At 35.1% G+C, this 23,837-nt stretch overlaps 1 protein-coding gene across 1 annotated transcript in view; it reads left to right on the top strand.

Annotated features, from left to right (window-relative positions):
- side-V (sidestep V) overlaps positions 1 to 23,165 on the top strand; it is a 494,192-nt gene extending 471,027 nt beyond the window's left edge. The window contains exon 12 of the mRNA XM_067777067.1: positions 22,253 to 23,165. Within this exon, the coding sequence (XP_067633168.1) occupies positions 22,253 to 22,963 (711 nt within the window). The 3' untranslated portion in view covers positions 22,964 to 23,165. The remainder of the gene's footprint in view (positions 1 to 22,252) is intronic.
- Positions 23,166 to 23,837: the final 672 nt, after the last annotated feature.

Below are 23,837 nucleotides of genomic sequence, written 5' to 3'. Positions count from 1 at the left end.
CATTCAATCGATTTCACTCATCGTGTTTCTCAAATAGTTTTTAATCAGCCTAAGAGTTGAAAAAGATCTCTCGTTCGTTGCAGTTGTTACTGGAAGCGTACACAAGATTTTCAGCAACATGTGAACATTAGGAAAAGCCATAGAATCGCAATCCTGTAATACTAATCATAGATAAATTGATAAAAAAAACCGATATACCACCTTCAGGAATAAGTAGAGTTCATGCTTTTTAAGCCTATGTATGAGATCTAACTTATACGTATATAAAATTCAAAAGAAAGAAACGATCGAAAAGAAAAAAATGTTATTTAAAAAAGTCATATCTACGCGTAAAAAACACTAATGTGTTTTTTACATTTTAATATGTGAAAAACACATTATTTTTCATTTATCAAATAATTTCAATTTTACATTTTTGAGATGTGTTTTTGACATGCGAAAAAAGTAGATATTACATTATAATAATGTGTTTTCCACATGGAAAATAATATCAAATTTGCATTATATTTCAAAATAGGAAATGTGTACTTCAAAAAAATGCTGTAAATTTAACATTATTTAAATCTTAAAAATATTTGCCTTTTCATTCCGATGAATATAATCGCTGTTGAGGCAAACGTGCAAACGCCTGAATTGATTATATTCACGCATGCAATAAGTTGGTTGATTTTAAATCAATGTCGATTATATTCGTTTAAGCAAGATGGATCATTGAACACGATCATGTTGTCGTTGTTGCCGAACGTTGTTGTGTTCGATTTTTGCTATTCTCTGATATGTATGTAGATGGTCGTTAGACAAATTAACAAGGAAACTTCTTTATGAAACTATAGTAAAAGTTAACATGTACATTTGTATATTTAATAAATTGCAGAATTATTATGAAACAGAATATGATTAAAATATATAAGTATTCATTTCGTACATAGATATGCTTGCATATTCAAAATATATTATCACCAACAAAGTAAAAACGTAGCAGAATTATAAAGAAATTTATTAACATAAACATAAAACATCAAATATTTGAATTGTAATGACCTAAAAAATCAAATGATCTGGAGACAAGGGGGGTTTAAACCCCCAAACCCTCTCCCCGTCGCTACGCCCCTGTACTTTCGCAAGGGAATTTTAATAGAAACCTAATATGTTGAATATACCTTTTACAGATTACAGAACATAATTTGAAAATTGAAAAAAATCGAGTTCCACAAAAGGAATTAAATTAGAAATAGGCCTGCGTACTTAATAATTAAAATCAGAATTGTCAAATTTGCTTCTAGTTTCATGACTACACATATGTACATAAATTTACATTAATATATATGTAATTAATAAAGCACACACCCCAATAGAATTTGTAGTGCCCTCCATTTCAACACAAGCACACTGGTGTGTTTGCACATGGCTTGGTGATTACGATTGCCTGTTCGAAAATACATAGGCAAAAGCACAAACCTACAAAATTGTATGTAAATAAAATAATATATTTATATGCAAATACATCATAAATATTCGTTAAGCACATGAATAGGCACATATCTTAAAGAGGCACACACATACTTACATATGTGAGCTCAAACGCATAGGTGTACTTATATACATATTTACGAATTAATTTGTTAGCTTCCAATTTTCTTGACAGTATCCTTCACGGAAACACACACACACACATAAACATTTGCATAACATTGCAAATATGTGTTTGGAGGAAATTGTGTCAGCGCTTATTGTCTTTGTCATTCAAGATATTTTATGTCGAACCCTTAACCAACACAAGCTATGACATACTTTATTGAATTTTGCTTTGTTTGCTCATATTAAGACACACGAAGCACACTCAAGTAAAATTGGTATTTAGATTCATATACGAGGTTCGATAAGATTGATTATACCAACATATCTTGATTATACCAACATAAGCTATACAAAGTTACTCATTTTATTTGACTCAAGCTTAATTAAAGTGCTTTAATTGCGATTAAGTTGTAGCAAATTATAAGTGCCAACAATGTGAGGTGATGACCTATTACAATGCAAACAAAAATTGCTTACACACTACTTAATTATGTAATCATAGGATTCATAAATATCATCCCACTGGTATGGCAATCGACCCTCAACGGCTTCTCATGCTGTGCCCACTTTACAAGCCAATTAAAATTTATCTCAGTCAACATCTGAGCCAATTTAATAAATTAAGAAAAGCAACTCATTGCCTACCGATGATTATGCTGATGGCTGATGCTGATGAAAGCAATTACTTTGTCTTGTCTTTATTTTCTATGTGAACGTCCTTTCCTACAGAATATCAAGTATTACCTAACAATTTGCATTTTGCTTTGTTTGTTAATAATTATGGGTTTTTGAATATTTTGGGGCTTTGATTGTAAATAAAAAAGGGTTGATTTCATTTTTGAACAATATGCTGAAGCACCCAAGCAATTTATTTCGTAAACAATAATACTTTCTAAATCCTAATTAAGCAGATATTATTAGCTAATTATGATTATTAATTCACAGTGAGAGGAAGGGCCTATTATGTTCGAACTACTCATGTTATATATTATGTAAAGCAGTTAAGTACTTTTTGAAGTACTAAAACTATTGTAACGAATTTAGGGTAATTCCTGAAATTTACACACCTTCTGCTAACGTTTGAATCGCTGAACTCTCGAGTACATAACTCCAATATTCAGTATTGAAAATGTTCTTTATTAGACTACTTTGTGAGTAGTACTTCAGAATTGTATCACGTACTTCACAAAAGCGTGTTTAAATCAAACTGATTACTCAGCTTAGGCTGCTCTTTTGCTCTCGGTTATCTCGTTCGCCAATTCTCCTAATGTCTCGTCGTTTCACGATCATGTGTTCTAGAACCGCTGCACTTCATGCTTGGTTACTCAGCTATATAAATGTATATTTGCATTTAATGCTTTTCTTCTGGCCACATGCGTGTGTATGTGTGAGTAACTACTTATTCTCTTAGCTGATGACAACATTTGTGTATGGTTAGATATCTCTTCACTTCGATCTACTGGTTATGTGTGGAATATTCGTCGTTGCCTTGTACATAAGCGTGGCTTTTTGTTGTTGTTGTTGTGATTATTTACTAACAGCATAGTGATGCTAATATTCGCCACGCATACATGATCGATGTGGTAAAGGTAATCATTTGATTATGCCCCTGAAAGATCTGAATTTTAATGCATCTTTTCTGGAAAAAGCTTTGTGATTAATAGTCTTTTGTATTAAACAATTCAAGTTCTACTTGACAGAAGTAGAAAGATATAGCTTTGGTATGAAAAAGGTCGCGGAATGGGAAATCTACAAGAATACACGTTGGACCCACGCGTCAAATCCTAGCCATGTTTATAGTGTTAAGTTGAAGTGAACATTTTTAACCAAGTCAAAAAATAATGCAAATTAGAACAAGCAAAAAGCAAAAAAAAAAAAAACAAAAAACGTTAGAGAATAATGGATTAAAACATGCAAAGGAATAGTAAAAGTACCCCAGGGGGCTTAGAATATACCCGCTGCAAATAGGCCTGTCTTTAAAGACAACTAAAATACCCAAAAGATTCAATGGGTTGTATAGCGCAACCCCTTCAAGGGCTGCCAGCGCAATTTATAGAGTTTTATAGTCCTTATTGGCAGACAAGATAAGTTCAACAGTGCCTGACCGGGTCGGTAGATAAGCGTGACTGTTGCTGGGTATATCATCATGGTTAAGAAATCCTTCAAATTCCTCGACCTCACGTTAGTAGATTTAGCTCCGCCTTTTAGAAGCTGCAGTGATCCAGAAATCTAAATTTCCGTCTCAAGGCAAAATACTTCAAAACCTAACCCACCATCAAGCCTTCGCGTCGTGCCTGAATGCATTCATGAATTGTTTCATTTCCTATATTAATTCAGGACCCCATCTCACCCTTGAAGGAACATGCGAATTGAGCGGGAAAACAAGAGCGGAAGCGGCACACAGTAGTCGGTCCTGCCAGGGATATAGTGGAAGTTGGTCAAAATATTGGAGTGGCCAAAATTCACGAGGTGATATCCCGCAATACGAAGCCGTATTTCCACTGTTGTGGAACTGGGTAAAGATTCAGCATTACGTTGAGCGTCTATGCAGACCTTGTATGAAGGGCCCCATTTATTCCACCGTCGCCAATCGTTTTCACGTCACAAGGTTTGCAAACCTTCCGACAACACCTTTAGATATATAAATAGGAAAGGTTTTTTTTTATTCAGGAATCTTACAATACATACATACATACATACGCCTGATCAAGACAAGCACGTAAAACTTCCCTCAGTGAAACTTTGATTGCCATCCCTGACAGGAACTGGGTGATCATCGACATAAGCCACGTCATGGCAGCCCCTATCCTCAAGGACCTGAAAAAGAAAGAACAATCCCCTTGGTTTACATTTTCTCATTACCACCAGACTCCAATCTATTTTCAGTTTTAGGAGGGTTCTTCAATTGCCGCTGGAAAGACATTGATGAAATATTTGTCGATGTGCAGAAATGTACATCAGTTTCACCGCCTCGCAAAAATCTGTCTCCGTAGTCCTGCGTTAACAATACGCATAATGAGATGTCGAAAACTGCTCTTAATAAATCAGGCTCCTTGACATCATACAACGACATTTCCATGACAGATGATACTTGAACCGGAATGACCCGAGTGCTACCTTACCAAGTGTGTTTAACACGCATATGTATATAGAGAAAAAGGAAAGTCCTTAGAGGCTATAAGTTCAGCTCAGAATTTTTTAAGTTCGCATTTAAAATTTAATATTTGCTATTGAGCCAAATACTGAGCTGTCAAAAGCGGTGCACTTACAAACTTGGTAATAATTGAAGTAGAGGAGCTCAATTTTTTTTTTATACATAAACATATGCTTTATGGTAAGTCAGTTTTTTGCCACATCTTTCTTAAAATACTTTTAATTAACCTTAAAATCTATGCGTAGGGCTAAATTATCCGTTTGAATTTTATATCACAATTTTGCTCTCAATGCAGCTACGAAGGATCAATCCCTTTAGTTTTTAGAGAGCCACTGTTTACACTGAAAGAAAAAGACTGGTAAAATCAAGTGAAATACGGGTCAATTCAACCGAAATTTCTGTAGATTTTTGTCCATCGCAACAAGATGTTGAATCAACTGCGCCCAAATCGTTGATTCGTAATTGGCCGTTTTAGTAGTCAAATAAACAAAAAAAGTTGTTGCGACAAAAAAAAAATAAAAATAAATGTAAGCGCGATAACCTCCGAAGAGATTTTAGGCCGAGCTTCTCTTCCAATTTGCGTCGTGCTCCTCTTGATATTTCCTACAAATTGGCCGGACGGGACCTACATGTTTTATGCCGACTCCGAACGGCATCTTCAAGGCAGGTGCGTTTTCACTGAGAGCTTTTCATGGCAGAAATACACTCGGGAGCGTTTGCCAAACACTGCCGAGGGGCGACTCCGCTTAGAACAATTTTCTTCTAATTGAAAAACCTTATTTCTAAAATTTTGATGTTGCTTCGCCTGGGGTGCGAACCCAGGGCATACGGTGTGGCAGGCGGAGCACGCTACCATCACACCACGGTGGCACTTACTAACCGAACGTCAATTGGGCTTGCATCAAATATGCTGCCACACATTAAACATTATATACTTTATTATTTTGTTTTATTAAATGCACTTTCACCAAATTTTATATTTTATAATTTATTTAATTTATAGTTTTGAACTTCCCTTTGCAAATAGAAATGGAAATAGTAGTCACAAAACTGATTCTCAATTTTTTCAGTTGCAGCTCAGCTCTTTCTCAATTTCTTCTCTCGCATGTAGTTGCCACACTTCATTGTTTCAAACAAAACTTGTATTAATGTTTGACGTAACATTATAAAAGGAGTACTTGTAAGTTATAGAAAAGTAAAGAATCAAATCGCAGGAAGGTAACTCACCACTGGACTAACTTTACATGTAATTCGGCAAGTTTGATTTTCGTAACACTTTAAGTTGAAACGATTCCAAAACAATTCAAACTTTTATGTTGTCGGAAACATCAATATTAAAAAAGGATGTTTTTTTTTCATCTTATTAAATTCGTTAGCGTGAGTGAAAATTAGTAAAAACTTGAACAAAATGTTACTAAATTTGGAAAAATCCTGTTCGTTCAAACAAAATTTTGCAACAAGAGGACGCAATTTTGCATTTCGCTTGGAGGAAAAGTTGCAAAATTGTACCCGATAAATAGGTGTCCCGGTATCTAATAATTTTTTGCACAGTAAATTCAAAAAAGGGTTTTTCGTTTTGTATTGATAACTGAAAAACTAGTTTTTTGTTGATTTCCCATTTTGTGTGTTTTTCCGATTTGGTGGTTTTCTTATTTTGGTATTTTTTTTTAAACAAGTGGCACCATCGTCATAAGTACAAAGTAGAGATATCAGTGGGCGTAAAATTCTCTTTGAAAGTTGCTCATGTATTGACTGTTGATTTCTGTTGAAATGACCAGTGAGGTCAATTGTGTTAACAGTAAAATCAGTTAGATTGACCAGGAATCTGTCAATTTTACAGAATTTTGTTAACTTAAGAGCGACAATTTCTCTTTTGTTGAAATAACTAAATTAATTTGTTTATTTTACAAAGAACTCAGTCGAATTAACCATAATTCGATCAATTTCACGGAATCTCCGTTAAGTCAAAAACTACAGAACCGATTTGTTGATTTTACGAGCACCATTTCTTTCAGTGTAAAGTCAATTTTCGGCCATGATTTTGATAGAGGCTTTGTTTCAGGTGCAAGGCTTTCAAGCCTAAAGTACTAATTGTAATCGAGTTAGTTTCAAGGAAGTCAAAATTGGGTATGTTAAACATGAACTTTCAAGCTATGCTCCGGTGAAACTTTTTTAAAGAGTTTTGTCTTGTCTAAATCTTTGAGTAATGTTTTGAAAATTGCTCAGAACAAAATCTACAACCTTACCTTTATACATATGTAAATCCATGGGAACTTGCATGTATGTAGCAATAATTGCACTTAAATTTTAATGTACGAATACATAATTACTTATACATCAAGTGTTTATCTGTGTGTGTAGGCATTTCACCTTTATATGTATGTCTATTGAACGTGACAACGATTTTATTGTGACTTTTGCGGCAAACATAAATACACAATAAAATCGAAATATAGAATACAGGCATAACGTGAATAAACTTAGAAGTACAAGACATACTTGCAAATAGAAATTCCTAGGGCAAGCACGAGCGTATACCCTCAATCGATTATGTGTCAAAGATATTGTGATATTCGATTCTAAATATGTATTTTTGGAATGCCCTTGATGGCATTAGATATGGAGCGTACACAGTTTTATAATGCGTGAATGGAATGTATGTACAGTAGCGAACAGAAAAATAGCAGTGGCAGTACTTACAGAATTTCGTCAATTATATTCACCTTTCCTTTTATTTTTGATATACTTATGAAGAAAAAAGTTCTACGCATTTTCTTGCTGAAACTATGCAAAGCAATCTATTTTTCGAAAACATTTGAAAATTTAAGAAAATTTTACAATACTTTGAATTTTTCATTTTGGCTTTCGGAATTTTTATGAGTATGATAAAATTATTTCGAAAATATTCGAGAAATTCTTATAAAAATTTCGAACTTCTCATTTGGGGTTCTAAAAATTTGTATGAGTATGCACTTTTGAAGCCCAATTAACTTTAGTCTAACAGTCTACAAGGTATAGATCTCAATTTGATTTGATTGATTTTTGAAAATTCTTTTTCCGTTTTTTGTTTTTTGTAGATTTTCCTCCATACATCAATACATCTCGGTAGGTCGATATAGTGGTCACTCAACTAGATAATGAAAATTTGAGTACTACATCGGCAATGTATTATAAACAGCACGAGTCGTTTATAAAATGAAGATTATTTGGAATCCCACTTTTATGGATGATCTTCCTAGATTTTCCAGAAGAATCTTAAACGTGTTTTAGCTAGAACCGTGATTTGCACAAAATATTCGCAACAGTTTCTTGTGCAGTAACGCCTTTACAACTTCTGCAGTTATTATTATGTGGAATATCCATCTTTTTCGCATGCATGCCCAAAGCCCAATGACCGGTGCAGACAGCTATTGGCTTAGTGATGTTGGACCTAGTAGGCTTTGTCTTCCTTTCATTGCATTCTGGGCATGTAGCTCTCGTTATTGCACAGTCCGTTTGTTCCTCCACTTTTGCTGATCTTTTTTCACATAAAAATTTCAAATTTCCCACTTGCCCAACCGCGAGGGGTACGCCTACTTCCACTACGATTCCGCAACCAGAGAATGGACATTTTCAGAGTGTCGGCGTCCCATGTAAAGTGTGAACAATTTTTTTATATGGAAGAAAATCTGAAACACCCTTCGAAAATAAATTTTATTTTGTTGGACTAAAAAACTGCAACTACGAAATTTTCGTAAAATACTACTCCATATTATTAACAAAAATCTTTCTGTAATTTCTTTCATTTAAGCAAACAAAAAAAATTGTCGTTCTATTTATTTGTATAAATAAATAAAACTGAAAGCAATTGGGATAAAGTTGTATAACAGCAGACGTGGATCCATTTGTAAATAGTCCGATCATCGCTGGAAAAGGGCTTTGAAGAGATATACAAGTTGTAATCGAAATAGCTGTCTCCTTGTCCGTCCTGATGTCAACTTATTTCAAAATTTTCTCAAACATTTACTAAAGCAGAAAAAATTTCGTTGACGATATTTGAAAAAATTTTCACTGCTACTTTTCATTTCCCAAATGTATATCTCTTAGATCGAAATATATTTGGTAACCGCAAATGTGTTCGTATATGTATAGATATTCTAGAAGACAATTGCTATGTGAAAAGCGCTGCTACATGCAAAGGTTATGTCGTTTGCTTACAATCAAATGTTACTCATACGCCATGGCATGCGATGGTTGAAGTATTCAAAAAATAGATAAACCATATGCGTTTCTTTTGTTTCCTCTTCCTTCTAAGAAAAAAAAACGCAAAATAAAACGATTTTTGTATGCAGGAATTTGTCGATAAAATAACTCAAAAATTCTATATGCAGCTGACGACAATAACGCATTGTAAAATTGAGTCACAATACTTCCATATATTTACATATATTTTGATTTAAATTTGTGTAACAAAATCATATCTGCATGTAACCTGTTATACCTACTTTCTTATCAAAAAAAATATTGCCAACGTTGTCAGCTTTCGATTGTGCACAAATAATCTAGAATATTGAAGAATGAGTGCGCTGGAGTATGCCATATAAATTGGCAAACATTGGAAGAAATAAAAATTGTGAAAATGCTGATAACGGACAAAAATCATATGGAAATATTAAGCTATTATACCACTACTACTACCACTTATATGTATATGCATAACACTTTTGTAAGTGATGATGTGTAAGTGCATAGCAATTTATTTTACTTCGATGAATTTTTGGTGAGGAAAAAATGCTTGTGCATAAACTTAAAACATCGATATAAAAAAAATTTTAAAAAGCAGAAGAACTTCACAAAACGAAGATAATATACAAAAAAAAAAGAAAAAGTAGCAACATTAGCTTAACTAAACATTAGGAGCTGAGATAAAAATGCCAAACACATGCCCTGTACTTATAAATACAGACTATACAAATCTGAGAGAATCGCTATATTCAGCGACAGGCAGGTTGCGCTCAAGGCACTATCTTCAGTTGAGATTAAATCATCAACACATTCAACATTTACACATTAACACCATCCGTTTAGCCTGGGTACTTGGATAAATAGGAGTAGATGGCAAGGGCAGAAAAGTCAATAGGAGCTCAGCCCATCATGCCGAAAGGGTCACACACAATAAGAGAAGAGTTCAGACAAAAAGAGGCGTGCCTCAGAGAACAACACTGGCACGAAAGTCCAGGATTTCGGCAGGCAAAGTCACTAATAGGAGGGTACAACTCAAAGCGATATAAAGCTATGATGAACCACCCAAAAAGCAGTCTTATAATTTTAACAGGCATACTCACAGGTTACTGCAGGCTAAAGAGCCACATGCGTAAACTAGGTATATCGTCTATTAGACTCTGTCGATTCTGTGTTCGCGAAGATGAGACTGCAGAACACATCCTAATAGAATGCGATGCAGTCGTGAGAGGAAGACTTAGGATCCTAGAATCACCAAATTAGAAAGTAGTCACATGCACTCTTTGAAGCCGAGAACTATTCTTGATTTTCTCAGAGAAATCGGTTTGGATGAGGTGTTGTGAAGAGAATGGGGGAACAATAGACCAATAGGTCGCAGTGCTTAACCTCACAACATATATATTTATCCATCTGTCTACCACTCTGATAAAAGAATTTGTATTTTGAAGAAAGTGTGCAGTTTCTTTGCACAAAACCTATAGAAATGCGTGAATACTTGTGCATATGTTTTCATGTACTTTTATGTATAACCAATTGACAGGTGTCGCCGCTAAACAGCACTCAAAAAGGCCATGAACAAAATTTACTGTTACAGGCGACAAGCACGCAAGAAAACAAAAATAATAACAAAATTTAGACAGAAGAAGGATTTTGGCAATTTTTCATGCCTAAATGTTACAAAAAAAAAAAAATAAAAAAGTAACCAGATAACGAGGGGGCCTTGGAAATAACAAGTTTCGCTATGAAAACTTCTACTCAAACTCTGCAAAAGTTGAACAAGTGCGAAAAAGTAAAGACCTGCTACGATAAGGGCATATGCAGAATTATTGCCGCCTTAAAAGTTGTTCAATTTATTTGCCAAAATGTTGATATATAGCAAACAAACTAATAAAAGTGTCAATGAAACGAATTCAGTTTGATTATGTATCTTGCTTTTGATGTGCGAATGGCAAGACTTGCAAAGCGCGTTAGACGCGAATAGGCATAAAAATAAAAGCGCGTTGAATATCTGTGTACATCTATGTATACATATATGCTTTCAGTAGCGACCTGAAAAATTAGAGTCAAACTTTTATCCATATTATGGTATGGATTGCTCCTCCATAGCTGGGCCTCGAATCAGCTCAGCAAATGTTGGGCGGACACCACGTCTTGCAGGTTAGCAAGATCTTTCTGGCGAAAGTGGATGACATTAGGTCTTCTGAAATAATTGGGTTTACTAAGGCTCACCTATCAATGGTCATTGGGGTTTTGACATGGCACTTTCCCATGGGTATCCATGCGGTACGTCTCAATATACTGGAAACTCCATCCTGCTGCAGCTGTATGGAGGATGATGAGGTGGAAACACCAAATCACTTTATGCTTGATTGCCAGCTTTTGCCAGAACTAGGCGAAAGTACTTCGGTCGCGACTCACTTGGATCTCCCGAGGATTTATCCAAAGTTGAGATCGGTATCATTCGGAGCTTTATCGTTGCTACCCAACGATTCTCTAAGTAGCTATATCTAAGTCACAGTTATTTTTGGTGTATGTGGTATCACAACGGACCTTCGTGTTGTCCAAGTGAGCTATCCTTATCAGGGCAGCTACCACCTAACCTAACCTATGGTAAAAAAGTGTTATAAAATTGTAACTGAAACTATGGAAACCAAACTCAAAAACGTTTATTTGAATTTCTCTGATTTCGTTTATGCAGTTTTGTATCCCAACCTATTTTAGATTTACGAAACGCAATTTTTATAAGTCTTAGAATTCCCACTGATTTTTGACAATTTTTTTCTGAAAAACGAAAGCTATGTCTTCTTTTCATGGAACAAAATCTGAAACATCCTTTGAAAAAAAAAGTCGTCAAATATCAGTGCGTTATGTGAGAGGGCTATTACATGTACTTTGTTAAACCAAAATTGATTGGGCCACAGAAAACCAGTGCCTGTATCGTATTTTACGATCACGTATCGAAAAGCAGTTTCACTCAAAATAAAAATCAGAAACAGTCAAAAAATAGTAAAGATGATAATAAATTATGGATCTAATAAGTACAATTCACATATTTCTTTATTCCGATTACACATTTCAGAGTTATTGCGATAACAAGAATTGGTTCCGATCACGGATCGCATAACGCGATACGAGCACAGGAAATTCTAAAAATTTCGAAACTTTTTTTCCTCAATGATCGAAAAAAATATTAAGAATTAAATTTACGAATTTAAACTAAAACAAGTAAAGGTGTCTAAGTTCGGGTGTAACCAACCATTATATACTCAGCGTGAGTCTCAATTGTACATTTCATTTCAGGTAAATTACTTTTCTACATAACACGTGCCACTGCCCGTTTAAAAAAAAAATTCTCCCCATTTTCTCTTACAATAAAACTTGATAAGTGAAATATCATTGATCAAAACTATTTTTTGTTAAGTTATAGTTTATTATTCTAGTCTACGTCCCTTTTAAACTTGTTTTATATCTAAGTTGATGTGGTCTTTAACCGATCCCGTCCATTTTTACTAGAAATATTTTAATTATTTAATTTTATTATTGCTATAAGGAAAATATGTGCACACAATTTTGTTACGATATATAAATTTTTCTTCGAGTTATGGCTCCCGAAACATTGAAAATTGCTTAGACAAAAAAGAGGCGGTGCCACACCCATTTTTTTTTTTTTTCAAATTTAAGTGTTTTCCAATTTAATGTTATAATCTAATTTAGAAAGTAAAATTCTATTATCGCGGGCTCGAAACGAGCTCAAGGTCTAACAATAATTATTTTATCATTATTATTGTTATGATAAATTTTTTTCTTAATTGAAAAAATTATTAAATTAGAATAGAAGAAAGAAAATAGGTAAAATTCTATTGATACAAAACTCTGTTTCCTTAAGATACAGCTTATTATTTTCGTCTACACCATTTTAAAAATCTTGCATATAACAGTGGGCGTGGTCTTTAACCGATCTCGTACATTTTTTCTAGAAATATTTCCTGCCATAGGAGAATTTGTGTACCCAATTTTATTAAGATCCTCTAATTTTTCTTCGAGTTATGCCTTACAAAACATAGAAAATTTCTTAGGCATAAAAGGGGCAGTGCCACGCCCATTTTTTTAAATTTGAAGTTTTTCCTATTAATTGTTATACATCCACTTGGGAAATGAAATACCATTGTTATAAAGCTCTCTTTTACAAAGATATATCTTATTTTATTCGTCAACGACCCTTTTAAAAATCTTTTGTATAAAAGTGGGCATGGTCCTTAACCGATTTCGTTAATTTTTCTTCGAAGCATTGCTTATAGCAAAGGCAACCTCTCTGCCGAATTTTGTTAAGATAGGTTTAACGATTTTTGATGTATTATTAATAATATTTGTAAAATTGATTTTATCGCAAGTGGGCGGTCCACGCCCATTTTAAAATTTTTTCAAATCCAAATTTGTATCAAGAGTCTCAATATCAGTCAAATTTCAGCATTCTAGGTGTATTATCTACTAAATAATCAGGTTTTTTGTGTTTTCCAAAATTATATATATATAAAAAGTGGGCCTTCGTTAAGATATCTCAATATCTCAATATTTACTCAAGCTATCGTGTTAACGGACAGACGGACGGACTGACATGGCTCAATCAAATTTTTTTCGATACTTATGATTTTGATATATGGAAGTCTGTATCTATCTCGATTCCTTTATACCTGTACAACCAACCGTTATCCAATCAAAGTTAATATACTCTGTGTGCAAAGCACTCTGTGTATAAAAAAATTACCGCTGCTTTTTTCCTTTCCCTGCCGTATGTATTAAAATCAGCCTAGCACTAAAATATTTAATATGAATTTCATTAAAAGAACGTTTAAGCCAAACACATTCTGAGCTTTATTTAATGTATTAAATTTATGTTCTCGCCTATAAATTCGAGAAAATAAAATATTTCAAGTTATGGCATTTTCAAGGTGGAGACAATGGTGACGTCGCGCTAACTATTGTTGGTGTTTAATTTTTATTGCAAATTATATCGAATGCTTTAATGAAAATAGTTAAAGGATTCAAGCTTTACTTTAGGTAAGATAGCAAAAAAGAGGAATGAAAGCTTCAACTCTCGCATACCAGGGCGTTTTATTAATGGCTGCATTTAATAGACCTTTTCCAGTTTAAGTTCAGAAATTTACAATTCAAATTCATAAAGGTACATTTCAAGTTGAGAAAGTTTGTCAGGAATTTTATCTTTCATGCAATGGGAATAAAAGTATATAAGATAGTAAATGTTAGCGCTAATAATATGATACACGGATATGAAGGCCTACTATCTGTTAAGAAAGCATTGTACTTCTTAACTCAATTAAATCAATTTTGCTAACATGAAGGAGATGGCGAAGAAAAACTCCTTTCCTCTCTTCTCTTTCCTGCTCTCATAAGAGTCAGTTACAAGGACATCCAGCAAGAATTTTCTGAACTCGAATTGGAAATTCTGAACTTGAATTGTAAATTTCTGAACTTGAGTTGAAAATTTCTGTACTTAAACTGGAAAAGGTGTAGAAAATAATTTAATAAAAATGGTTGTTAAATATTTGGGACAAAATTTTATAACGGATGTGGAACTCAAACCCGCACTTCTGCGATGTTTCATCTGTGGACAAATTTATTCAGCCAATGCTATGCCTTTGTTGTTTTGCCATTTCTCCCAATTAGCTATAGATTTATTTCTTGGACAGTGCATTATTTGCAAATTTGCGTTAGCGTTATTCGAGTTTTCTCAATTGCTTATTAGACTCATCTCTTTTATAGATTAACAATGTTCCAAATAGTGGAAATAAAATGCTGGATTTAGTATTTGTGGATGGCTCGGTGGGTACTGCCCTTACGCAAATACCACCTTTATCCCTTCCAGAAGACCCTCTTCACCCTACGCTAGAGATATCACTTGATATCAGCCTACCCTGTAGGATTCAATTACAGTCTCGTCCCCGATCTAGATGCTTCTACAAAGCGAATTTTATTATGCTCAATGATCTGTTGGCTTCCCATGATTGGTCGGATCTCTATGCTTGCACTGATGTCGATTCGGTTATCTCTATATTTTACAGTACGCTTAATGGCTTCTTTGATACCTGCATTCCTACTCGCTATACCCTATGTTCGAATAAGCCCCCTTGGTTTTCAAGGCACCTTATCAGACTTAATAACATTAAATCTAGGCTTTATAAGAGATTCAAGAAATCTGGAGCATCTGCAGACCTCTCTAAATATCTAATAGCTCGTTCTAAATTTCATCGTCTTAATCAGCTTTGTTATAAAAATTACTTGAGTTGTTGTAAAACCCAATTTTTTAGAAATCCAAAAAAGTTTTAAAGTTTCGTAAATTCAAAGCGGAAAACTTCTGGGTATCCTTCCTCATTAACCTTTGGAGGTAAAAAAGCTTGCACTGATGACGACGTTGCTGAACTATTTTCTGAGTTCTTTAAGTCCACGTATTCATCCAGTGGTTTTCATTCCGGTCAATATCCCTATCGCTTAGATAGCTGGAATTACATTAGGAATCCGGGACCGGACGGTGTTCTTAGTTGCGTGCTTAGGTACTGCGCCGAAAACATGTATGAGCCTATTTTAAAATTATTTGAGCTATCTCTGGGATCTGCGTCATTCCCGGCACTTTGGAAACAGTCTTTTATTATACCCCTGCATAAAAAAGGTAGTAGGTCAAAAGTTGAAAGCTACATGGGTATTGCTAAGCTTTCAGTTATTCCTAAAGTCTTTGAACAGATTGTTACTAGTCAACTCCAATATCAGTGTTCTAGTATTTTATCTCCATGCCAACACGATTTTATTCGTCAAAGGTCAACCACTACAAATTTGCTTGTATTCACCTCTATAGTTATGGAAGGATTTTTAGCGAACAAGCAAACGGATGTCATCTACACGGACTTCAGCAAAGCATTTCATACCGTCAACCATGAGTTACTTATTCATAAGCTTGATTTACTGGGCTTTCCGTTTCACCTATTAATGTGGCTGAAAAGCTATCTTTCTAACCGAACCCAAAAAGTCCTGTTCAAGTGCAATCTGTCGGAATCATTCGGAGTTTCCTCCGGCGTACCCCAGGGAAGTCATCTAGGCCCTTTGCTCTTTGCCCTTTTCATTAATGACTTGCCACAAACAATATTATATTCCCATACTATAATGTATGTGGATGATGTAAAACTTTGCTACACTTACTGTCCTACCGATTTGAATTCCTTGGATCTTCTTCAGGCCGACTTGGACTCGTTCCAATGTTGGTGCACAACAAATTTACTAGCTTTGAATTGCTCTAAATGTAAGCATATGACATTTCACCGAGTGAAGCCAGCATTGAAATCTTATGTAATAGATGGAACGCCTTTGGAGCGTATATCTATTGCAAATGATCTAGGTGTCCTTTTTGATCCGAAATTAAATTTTAACATGCATATTTCATCTATAGCCAACAAAGCGTTGGGTTTACTTGGATTTGTTAAAAGGTGGGCTAAAGAGTTCGATGATCCGTACCTCACTAAGGTTCTTTACACATCGCTGGTTCGTCCAATACTCGAGTATTGCTCATGCGTTTGGTCCCCTGTTTCTCAAAAGCATATAAAGCGTCTTGAGTCAGTTCAAAAGCAATTTTTGATATTTGCATTGCGCGGCCTTAATTGGGACTCAAGTCTCCACCTTCCTCCATACAGAAGTAGACTTCTTCTTATTAACTTACCCACTCGGGAAAATCGGAGAATATTACTGGTGGTATGGTTCATCCGTAAGCTCATTATTGGAGAAATTGATTCTGCGGACCTCCTCAGCCGCTTGTTTTTCGCGGTTCTCCCTAGAGTATCCAGACACTACGTTCCTTTCTATTTACCCCTTTGTCGACGAAACTTTGCTAAAAATAATTCTCTTCTTATCTGGTGTGCGCACTACAATGACTTGTATAGCTGTATCAGTCTAGAATGTACTTTTGCCACTATACGTAATGCAATACTTGCTTATATAATTTAAGAGATACAAGATAATTTAATTTGCCGGCATTTTATTCCTTCCATAAAAGACAGGAACTATCTCGCTTAGGGATGGAGGAACATTTATCAACATGTATCATTAAGAAGGAACAAGACAGTATTGTGTTGATTGGAATCTGGTGCATTCCAACAACGTAAAAAACATGCTTTTTCATGAGTCACTGACCGGAATCGTATGCATTCCGGCAGTATAATCTTATGGGTCAGGCATCGAGCTTATTGGAATCCGGTGCATTCCAACAACACAGGTCATGTTACTTTTTTATGCCTTGTGATGGCGTATTCTCATTACACTACTCTTAGCACTGCCGGATTCCCATGACATGCTGATTGGAATCTTTTTGCATTCCAACAGGAGGATTGGAATCCACTGCATTCCGAAATCATGCTGAGCGGAATCTGATGCATTCCGCCAGTATAAGATTTCGGCATAAGTTCTTATTTCTGCTCATATTTCTTATTATTATTATATTCTGAAATTGAAGAGTAATGTTCATTAATATTTCTTTGTTTGTAATATAACATTGTTGAAATCTCGATATATCTTAAATTTTATCTTTTCAGTTGCATATTTATATATCTTTTATATTATGCAGTCGATCATAGATTGTCGTCGACTTTAAATAATAAATAAATAAATAAATAAAAATAAATATTAACAGCACTAAGGGATAATATCATCTCTAAGCCGATGCTAAGTGGTGACTTGTATGCACATCAATAATTCAATAATTGTGTCTACACATATGTACATACACGCAGCGGAGAAGCAACGCACAACCACATACATACATCTGAGATACTCCTGAAAGTATGCAATGGTTGTGCAAGTGTCGCTCACACATCCAAACACATACAGATATCTTATCTGAGATGCTCCCAAAAGTATGCAATTATAATTGTGTTCACACATACACCCGCATATGGGAAGCTATAATTGTATAGCTAATGGCCAACTTAGTAGATTCTGGAAATGGAAGCGCCTAGAAGATGCAAACGAGAAACCACAGTGTATAAAAGGCAGCAACAGAAGAGGCACGACAATCAGTTTCATTTAAGCAAGCTATTGGTTGTGAAGTATCAATGTTATTGTGAAGTACTTTAATAAAGGCCATTTTGCATTATTAAATATTGGAGCTATTCATTCAACAGTTTAGCGATACGAACGTTAGTAGAATATTGCAAATAAGAGGAATTGCACTAAATTCGTTACAATATCATATAGTGAGATCTAGTTCGAAAATTTCTTAAATCAGCTTATTTTTCATAAACTTGTTGTCTTACGTCCAAAGGTAGTGAATTTTTGGCTCAGATAGATTTTCGTTGACATCAACATCATCGAAATTTTTGAAAAGTTTGTCGATATATAGCGATTCCGCAACCTTAGTCAAGACAGGGAGATCTACCACTCTGTAGTCGACATGAGATAGTTCTCTTTTCTCTTCTTCGCCATCATCATAGGCATATGGCATGAATCGTTTTTGCCCTTTAGCGTGAAACTTCTTGAAACTGTATGAGTGGGAACAGGTCAAGAGAAATTTAGGTCTTGTTTTTCCGGTGTTTCAGAACAAAATGTTTTGTATATTTATAAATCGACCTATCCTAATGGAAATGTCGTAACTTGAAAGTTTTTTTAAGAAAATTGAATATGGAATAATCAGCTTAATATACTACTTATATGATTTTTTAGATCTTTTCAGTAGCAAAGAAAAGCACAGATACATTGCACTTATCTAAGACATTACATTGTTTGCTGGGGCGGCCGTCGAAGTATGCTAGTAGCGTGCTCTGTCCATCACCCCAAAGATCATGAATTCATGTTCCGGCCAAAGCAACATCACAATTTTAGAAAGATGTTTTTTTGGACTAGAAGAAAGAAAGTTCAGATTAATTATCATCACTATTAATTGGCGCTTAACTGCCAAAGCAATTTTGACCGTTTCGTACCAAGTCACGCCAGCTATCCTTGTTTCGCCTTAGCTGACGCCTATTGAGAGCAATTTTTCCAGACCTGTAAAGAAAAAGTACCAGTACAAGTATAAGTATCAATACCTCAGTACTTCGAAAAATTAGTACAAGTATAAGTATCGAGTTACATGTACTTGAATTGTTGAAGTACAAGTAAAGTACTTGTAAGTACTTTCGAAGTACTTTGATAAGTATTGAACGGGTTTGAAGCGGATCAACTAGCACCCTTACGATCACCTAACTTTGACAAAATGGCTGAAGAAGACTTTTATGGTGATTTAATGATACATCAACAGATTTAAATATGCTTCAGAGTATCCTCTTATGAAGGACCTATCAATCAAACTGAATACGTCCTCAGCTTCCTCCGAACCAGTAGAGCTTTTATTTTCCTTAGCAGGCATAATTTTTAGTCCCAGAAAGCAATCAGTGACGGGCTTTTCGTTTGAAAAGCTAGTACTAATGAAGGCAAATACAAAACTACTTTAATATTGTTAGCTGTTCTAAAATTTATACTTATTTAATGTGTTGATTTACTTCTTGTTGCTTTCTAATATGAATTTTACTCATATTTTGATTTTCCATTTATGAATCAAACTGACATCTTTTATCAGAAAATATACTTTCGTGTACTTGCAAGAATTTAGTAAGTATATCTACTTGTACTTTCGGATTCGAAGTACAAGTACTGTAGTACTTATACACTGTACTTAGATTTGAAGTACTTGAGTAATTGTACTTATTTGGTACAAGTACAGGTATGTACTCAGTACTATACAGGTCTGAATTTTTCTTCCACCTACCTCTTCCAACTCAGTCCAGGTCTCGCCCTTCCTCTGATTTAGAACTGCGGCATCGAATGAAATACTTTCTTTGCCGGAGCGTCTTCGTTCATTCGCATAACCTGAGCTATCCAGCAAAGCCTTTGGGTTTTTATGCGCTCTCTCCATATCTGCCTAAAGTTTAGGCAACTCTTCATTATACCTTCTTCGATAATCGCATCTGACGACAGGGATACGACCATAAATGTTTCGAAGAAATTTTCTCGCGAAAACTCTAGGAACTTTCTTATCTTCTGTACACAGTACTTGATTCCGTGCCATAAATCAGGACAGATATGATGAGCCACTTGTAGCACGTAATTTTTAGTCGCCGAGTGAGGATTTTACTTTTCAATTGCCAGCTCAGTCTCACAGGGATCATCGTTATATCTCGTGACGGATGACTTGACCTCCCTTGGTGCTTCCAAATTGGCGTCAGTTACCGCAAAACAGGCATAGACGACATGACTTATTACGAAACGGCAAAAGTTGGTTACGCGGTTAAGAGCCAATTAATAATGATGATGTTTTCACATAACTTGAGCCTTGGATCTACAATATGGTATACAAGCTAATTACTACTACATCACGATTGTCGCATTTACCACTTTCATTAATAGCAATGATTTCCTACTTATTTCGCGACTCAAAATGATTTGTTTTTCAAATATTATAACAACTTGTTCAACATTTAACACTATCGATATACAATGTCTCCCTTGCGCCAACTAAATTATTACACATGTTCTTTTCACACAACTGTCCCATACCCAGTTGTACCCAAGCAAATTAGGTTTATTGGCACACTTAAGTTCGCATGTCAAGTGGGAAGTGAATTTGGGTTTTTAAGACAAAGCGGATGTTACTACTGAAACAAAGAAACAAAGCAAAAGCTTACCCATAAATAATATGCGAACATATGATTGTATGAATGTTCATATGTATGTGATTAAAAGTTACATAAAATATGTATGTTATGTTTGGGTCACTTTGCATAATTTAATATTAATAATGTTGCATATGTTGTACGTGCATATGTACATATGTACGTGTGTATATAAAAGAAAAAACACAACAAAGCATGTACATTGCACTTCAATTACTGGGTCACAATAACTTGCCCAAGGGATTTGAAGCTAATAGAAGCACATGCATTTATTAATGTAAAAGAAGAGTGGCCAACATTGCGTATAAGTAACATTTCTTATGGGGTGTCTTCGTTAGGGTGGGTAAATTTGTGCTGCACTTTGGTTCGTCAATTGCAGTATTTAACACGCCTTTTTAGCTTCACTTGCATTCCCGTGAGTACTTCACTCTTCCGTGTACTAAGAGCACTAAAGAGAAGTCTCCCTCTTCCAATGGCTTCAGAACAGCGAAGGCTTTGCATTTTTATGCGTTCTCTTCATATCTGCCTAAAGTTTAGGCAACTCATTATTATACCTTCTTCGATATACGCCGCTGCCAACACGGATAAGAACATCAATCCTCCGCAGAACTTTTCTCTCGAAAACTCTATGATCTTTCTTATTCTCTCTTGACACAGTATATGTTTCCGTGCCATAAATCAGCACAAATATGAAGAGCCACTTTTAGAACGTGATTTTTGGTCGTTGAGTGAGGATTTGGCTTTTCAATTGCCAGCTCAGTCTAAAGTAACATTTGTTGGCAAGAGTTGTGCTCCTTTTTATTTCTAAGCTGTTAATGGAATATTTTTTCCCAGATAGACGAAGTCTTTCATAGTCTTAAACTATATGCAACAGTAAGTACTTCGTTCTGTCCTTGTTTACCACAAGATTTCTTTGTTGACTTATTTTATTTTGTTCATTTTCAAAATTTCGTTCGAACATCGGCATTGATGATGGCACTACGCTCAAACCGGTTTGTCTCAAAACCAAATTTGACAAGGGATGACGGAAAATCGTTCCAATATACATCATTTGCTTGCCTCTTTATCTTATCGAGAGCAGGCAGAAAGAAATCACGGCCAATAATATCAGTATCGTCAACATTCGCCAGTAATTGTACGCTCTTGTCATAGATTGTGTCACTACGGCTTAGTTCTGCTGCTAGACTTATCTTCTTCAGCATAAGGTTAAAGAAATTGCCTCGTTTGGTTCGTACTTTTTCCCTCAATCGAAATATGAACCACCCTAATTTGCATATGCATACAAGTGCGAGTGTGTGCTTGTTGTCTTGGCTTTTAGTATTTCGTAAATACTTCAAAAGCAAATGCAACAAGAGGGGTAATATGAATCAAATAGCTGAAAGCCTTTCAGCCTTAAACGGAGTTTCCAGAATATTTGTGTGAATGAAGAAGGCACCACTGCCAACTGCAGCACACTTTAAATATTTAATATATTTTATTGCAAAAAGTTTGAAAACATATGATATTTTAGCGAAATTAATATTTAAGAACCACATTAAATAACATTTTATATACGCACAAAAGTTAATAATAATTAAAATTTTTATTTTCTTTGCAGTATGGCGAACTTTCGCTCACCACCAATCCCGCCTTTAGTCTCTACAATACACCACAACGTGCGCCAGCCACACAACGTCCTGTGTATACCGCACCACCACCGCTACTCTCTACACGCACACCACCAAACATTTACACACGTATACCCGGACGCTCATACCTGCCGGCTTATGAAACACGCACATCACCTACATCGCCCTATGGTTCAACAACCACATGCACCATGCCATTATTGAGCGGTCAATCGAATGGTTCTTTACAAACGAATAGCAGTACATTGGGTAGCAGTTCGGGTGGCGTTGGTGGTGGTGGTGGTAGTCTTACAAGCAACAATAGCTATGGTATACATTGTAATACATTACCACATCCAAATGCATTACATGCGCATCACGCATCAGCGGCAGCAGCTGCTGCAGCTGTAGCGTCAATGGCAGCAAATGGTATACCATCAACGCTCACCTCATCAGTGACATCGGGGAATATTAGTCTAGCCGCAACACAAACGTTGCTTACATCACCGCGTACTCATAATGCTGGTGGTAGTGGTGTGGGTGTGCTATCGCTTAGCGGTGGCATAAGTGATATGGGTGTGATGGGTATGAGAACAACGTCAATGTCGCCTGCCACAACAGCGCTAGGTGGTGGCGCATCAATGCTTAACTCATCAGCAGCGCTTTTGGGTAATAGTAACTATGAGACCGTGGCCTCCTGAGAATTACCGAAAGATGACATTAAATGTCAATTTGTATGTATTGGTGGGAGTAGCACGTGTACGAGCAATGCGGAGCGTACCACAATCGTTTAGTATGATGAAATTGAGCAAGAATTATGGCGTAGTAGACGCCGTTGTTATGGCGTTGTGTAAATTAAATGTAATTTAAATATATCTAGCAGGTAAGCAAAAGCAAATTAGTTTGTGGTGTAGACAAGTGTAATTATAATAAGTTTGTATGTAGGAATATCGTTTGATCGTTTGTAGATAGAAAAAATTAAGTCGATTTATTTTTATTTTTATGTTTCGTAAGCACATGAAAACTTTTTATATATTTTTTCATAAACTGCATTGCATTGATTCACTTTATTTAGCAATGATTAATTTCATTAAATTATATTTTTTTCATGATTATATGTTACAGATAGCTTTCTGCGTAATGTTTTGATATGTTAACTTTTTTCTTTTTTATTTTATAAATTTGAATTTTTGAAAATACTCTATTTTTTACTTCATTGACTCAACGCTTGTTCTGTATTTTTTCGGCTCATTTTGAATATTCTTAATTTGAACAAAATTCAATTTGTTAAGTTTTCAAAAAGGAGCTTTTTGGCCGATAAAGAAAAGACAAACAGAAAAACATAATAATTAAAAAAACTATTCAATTATTATAAGCCGGTATTAAGCTCATGAATTCTTAAATAATAAGTAGAAACTTTAGTTTTCTCTTATTCTACCACGCGTTTCACTGTTTTTCTATGACATCTTCCTCAGGGAGTCTGATTTATTTTCATTAAAATAAATTTGTCTTTTATTCAACGGCCGAAAAGCTCCTTTTTAAAAACTTAAAAAAACATATATATACCCTGGCCCA

The sequence above is a fragment of the Eurosta solidaginis genome, chromosome 3, assembly GCF_040869045.1.
Source record: "Eurosta solidaginis isolate ZX-2024a chromosome 3, ASM4086904v1, whole genome shotgun sequence".
NCBI lineage: Eukaryota > Metazoa > Arthropoda > Insecta > Diptera > Tephritidae > Eurosta > Eurosta solidaginis.
The sequence above is the reverse complement of the archived record's forward strand: the minus strand, read 5'-3'. Positions and strand labels throughout refer to the sequence as shown.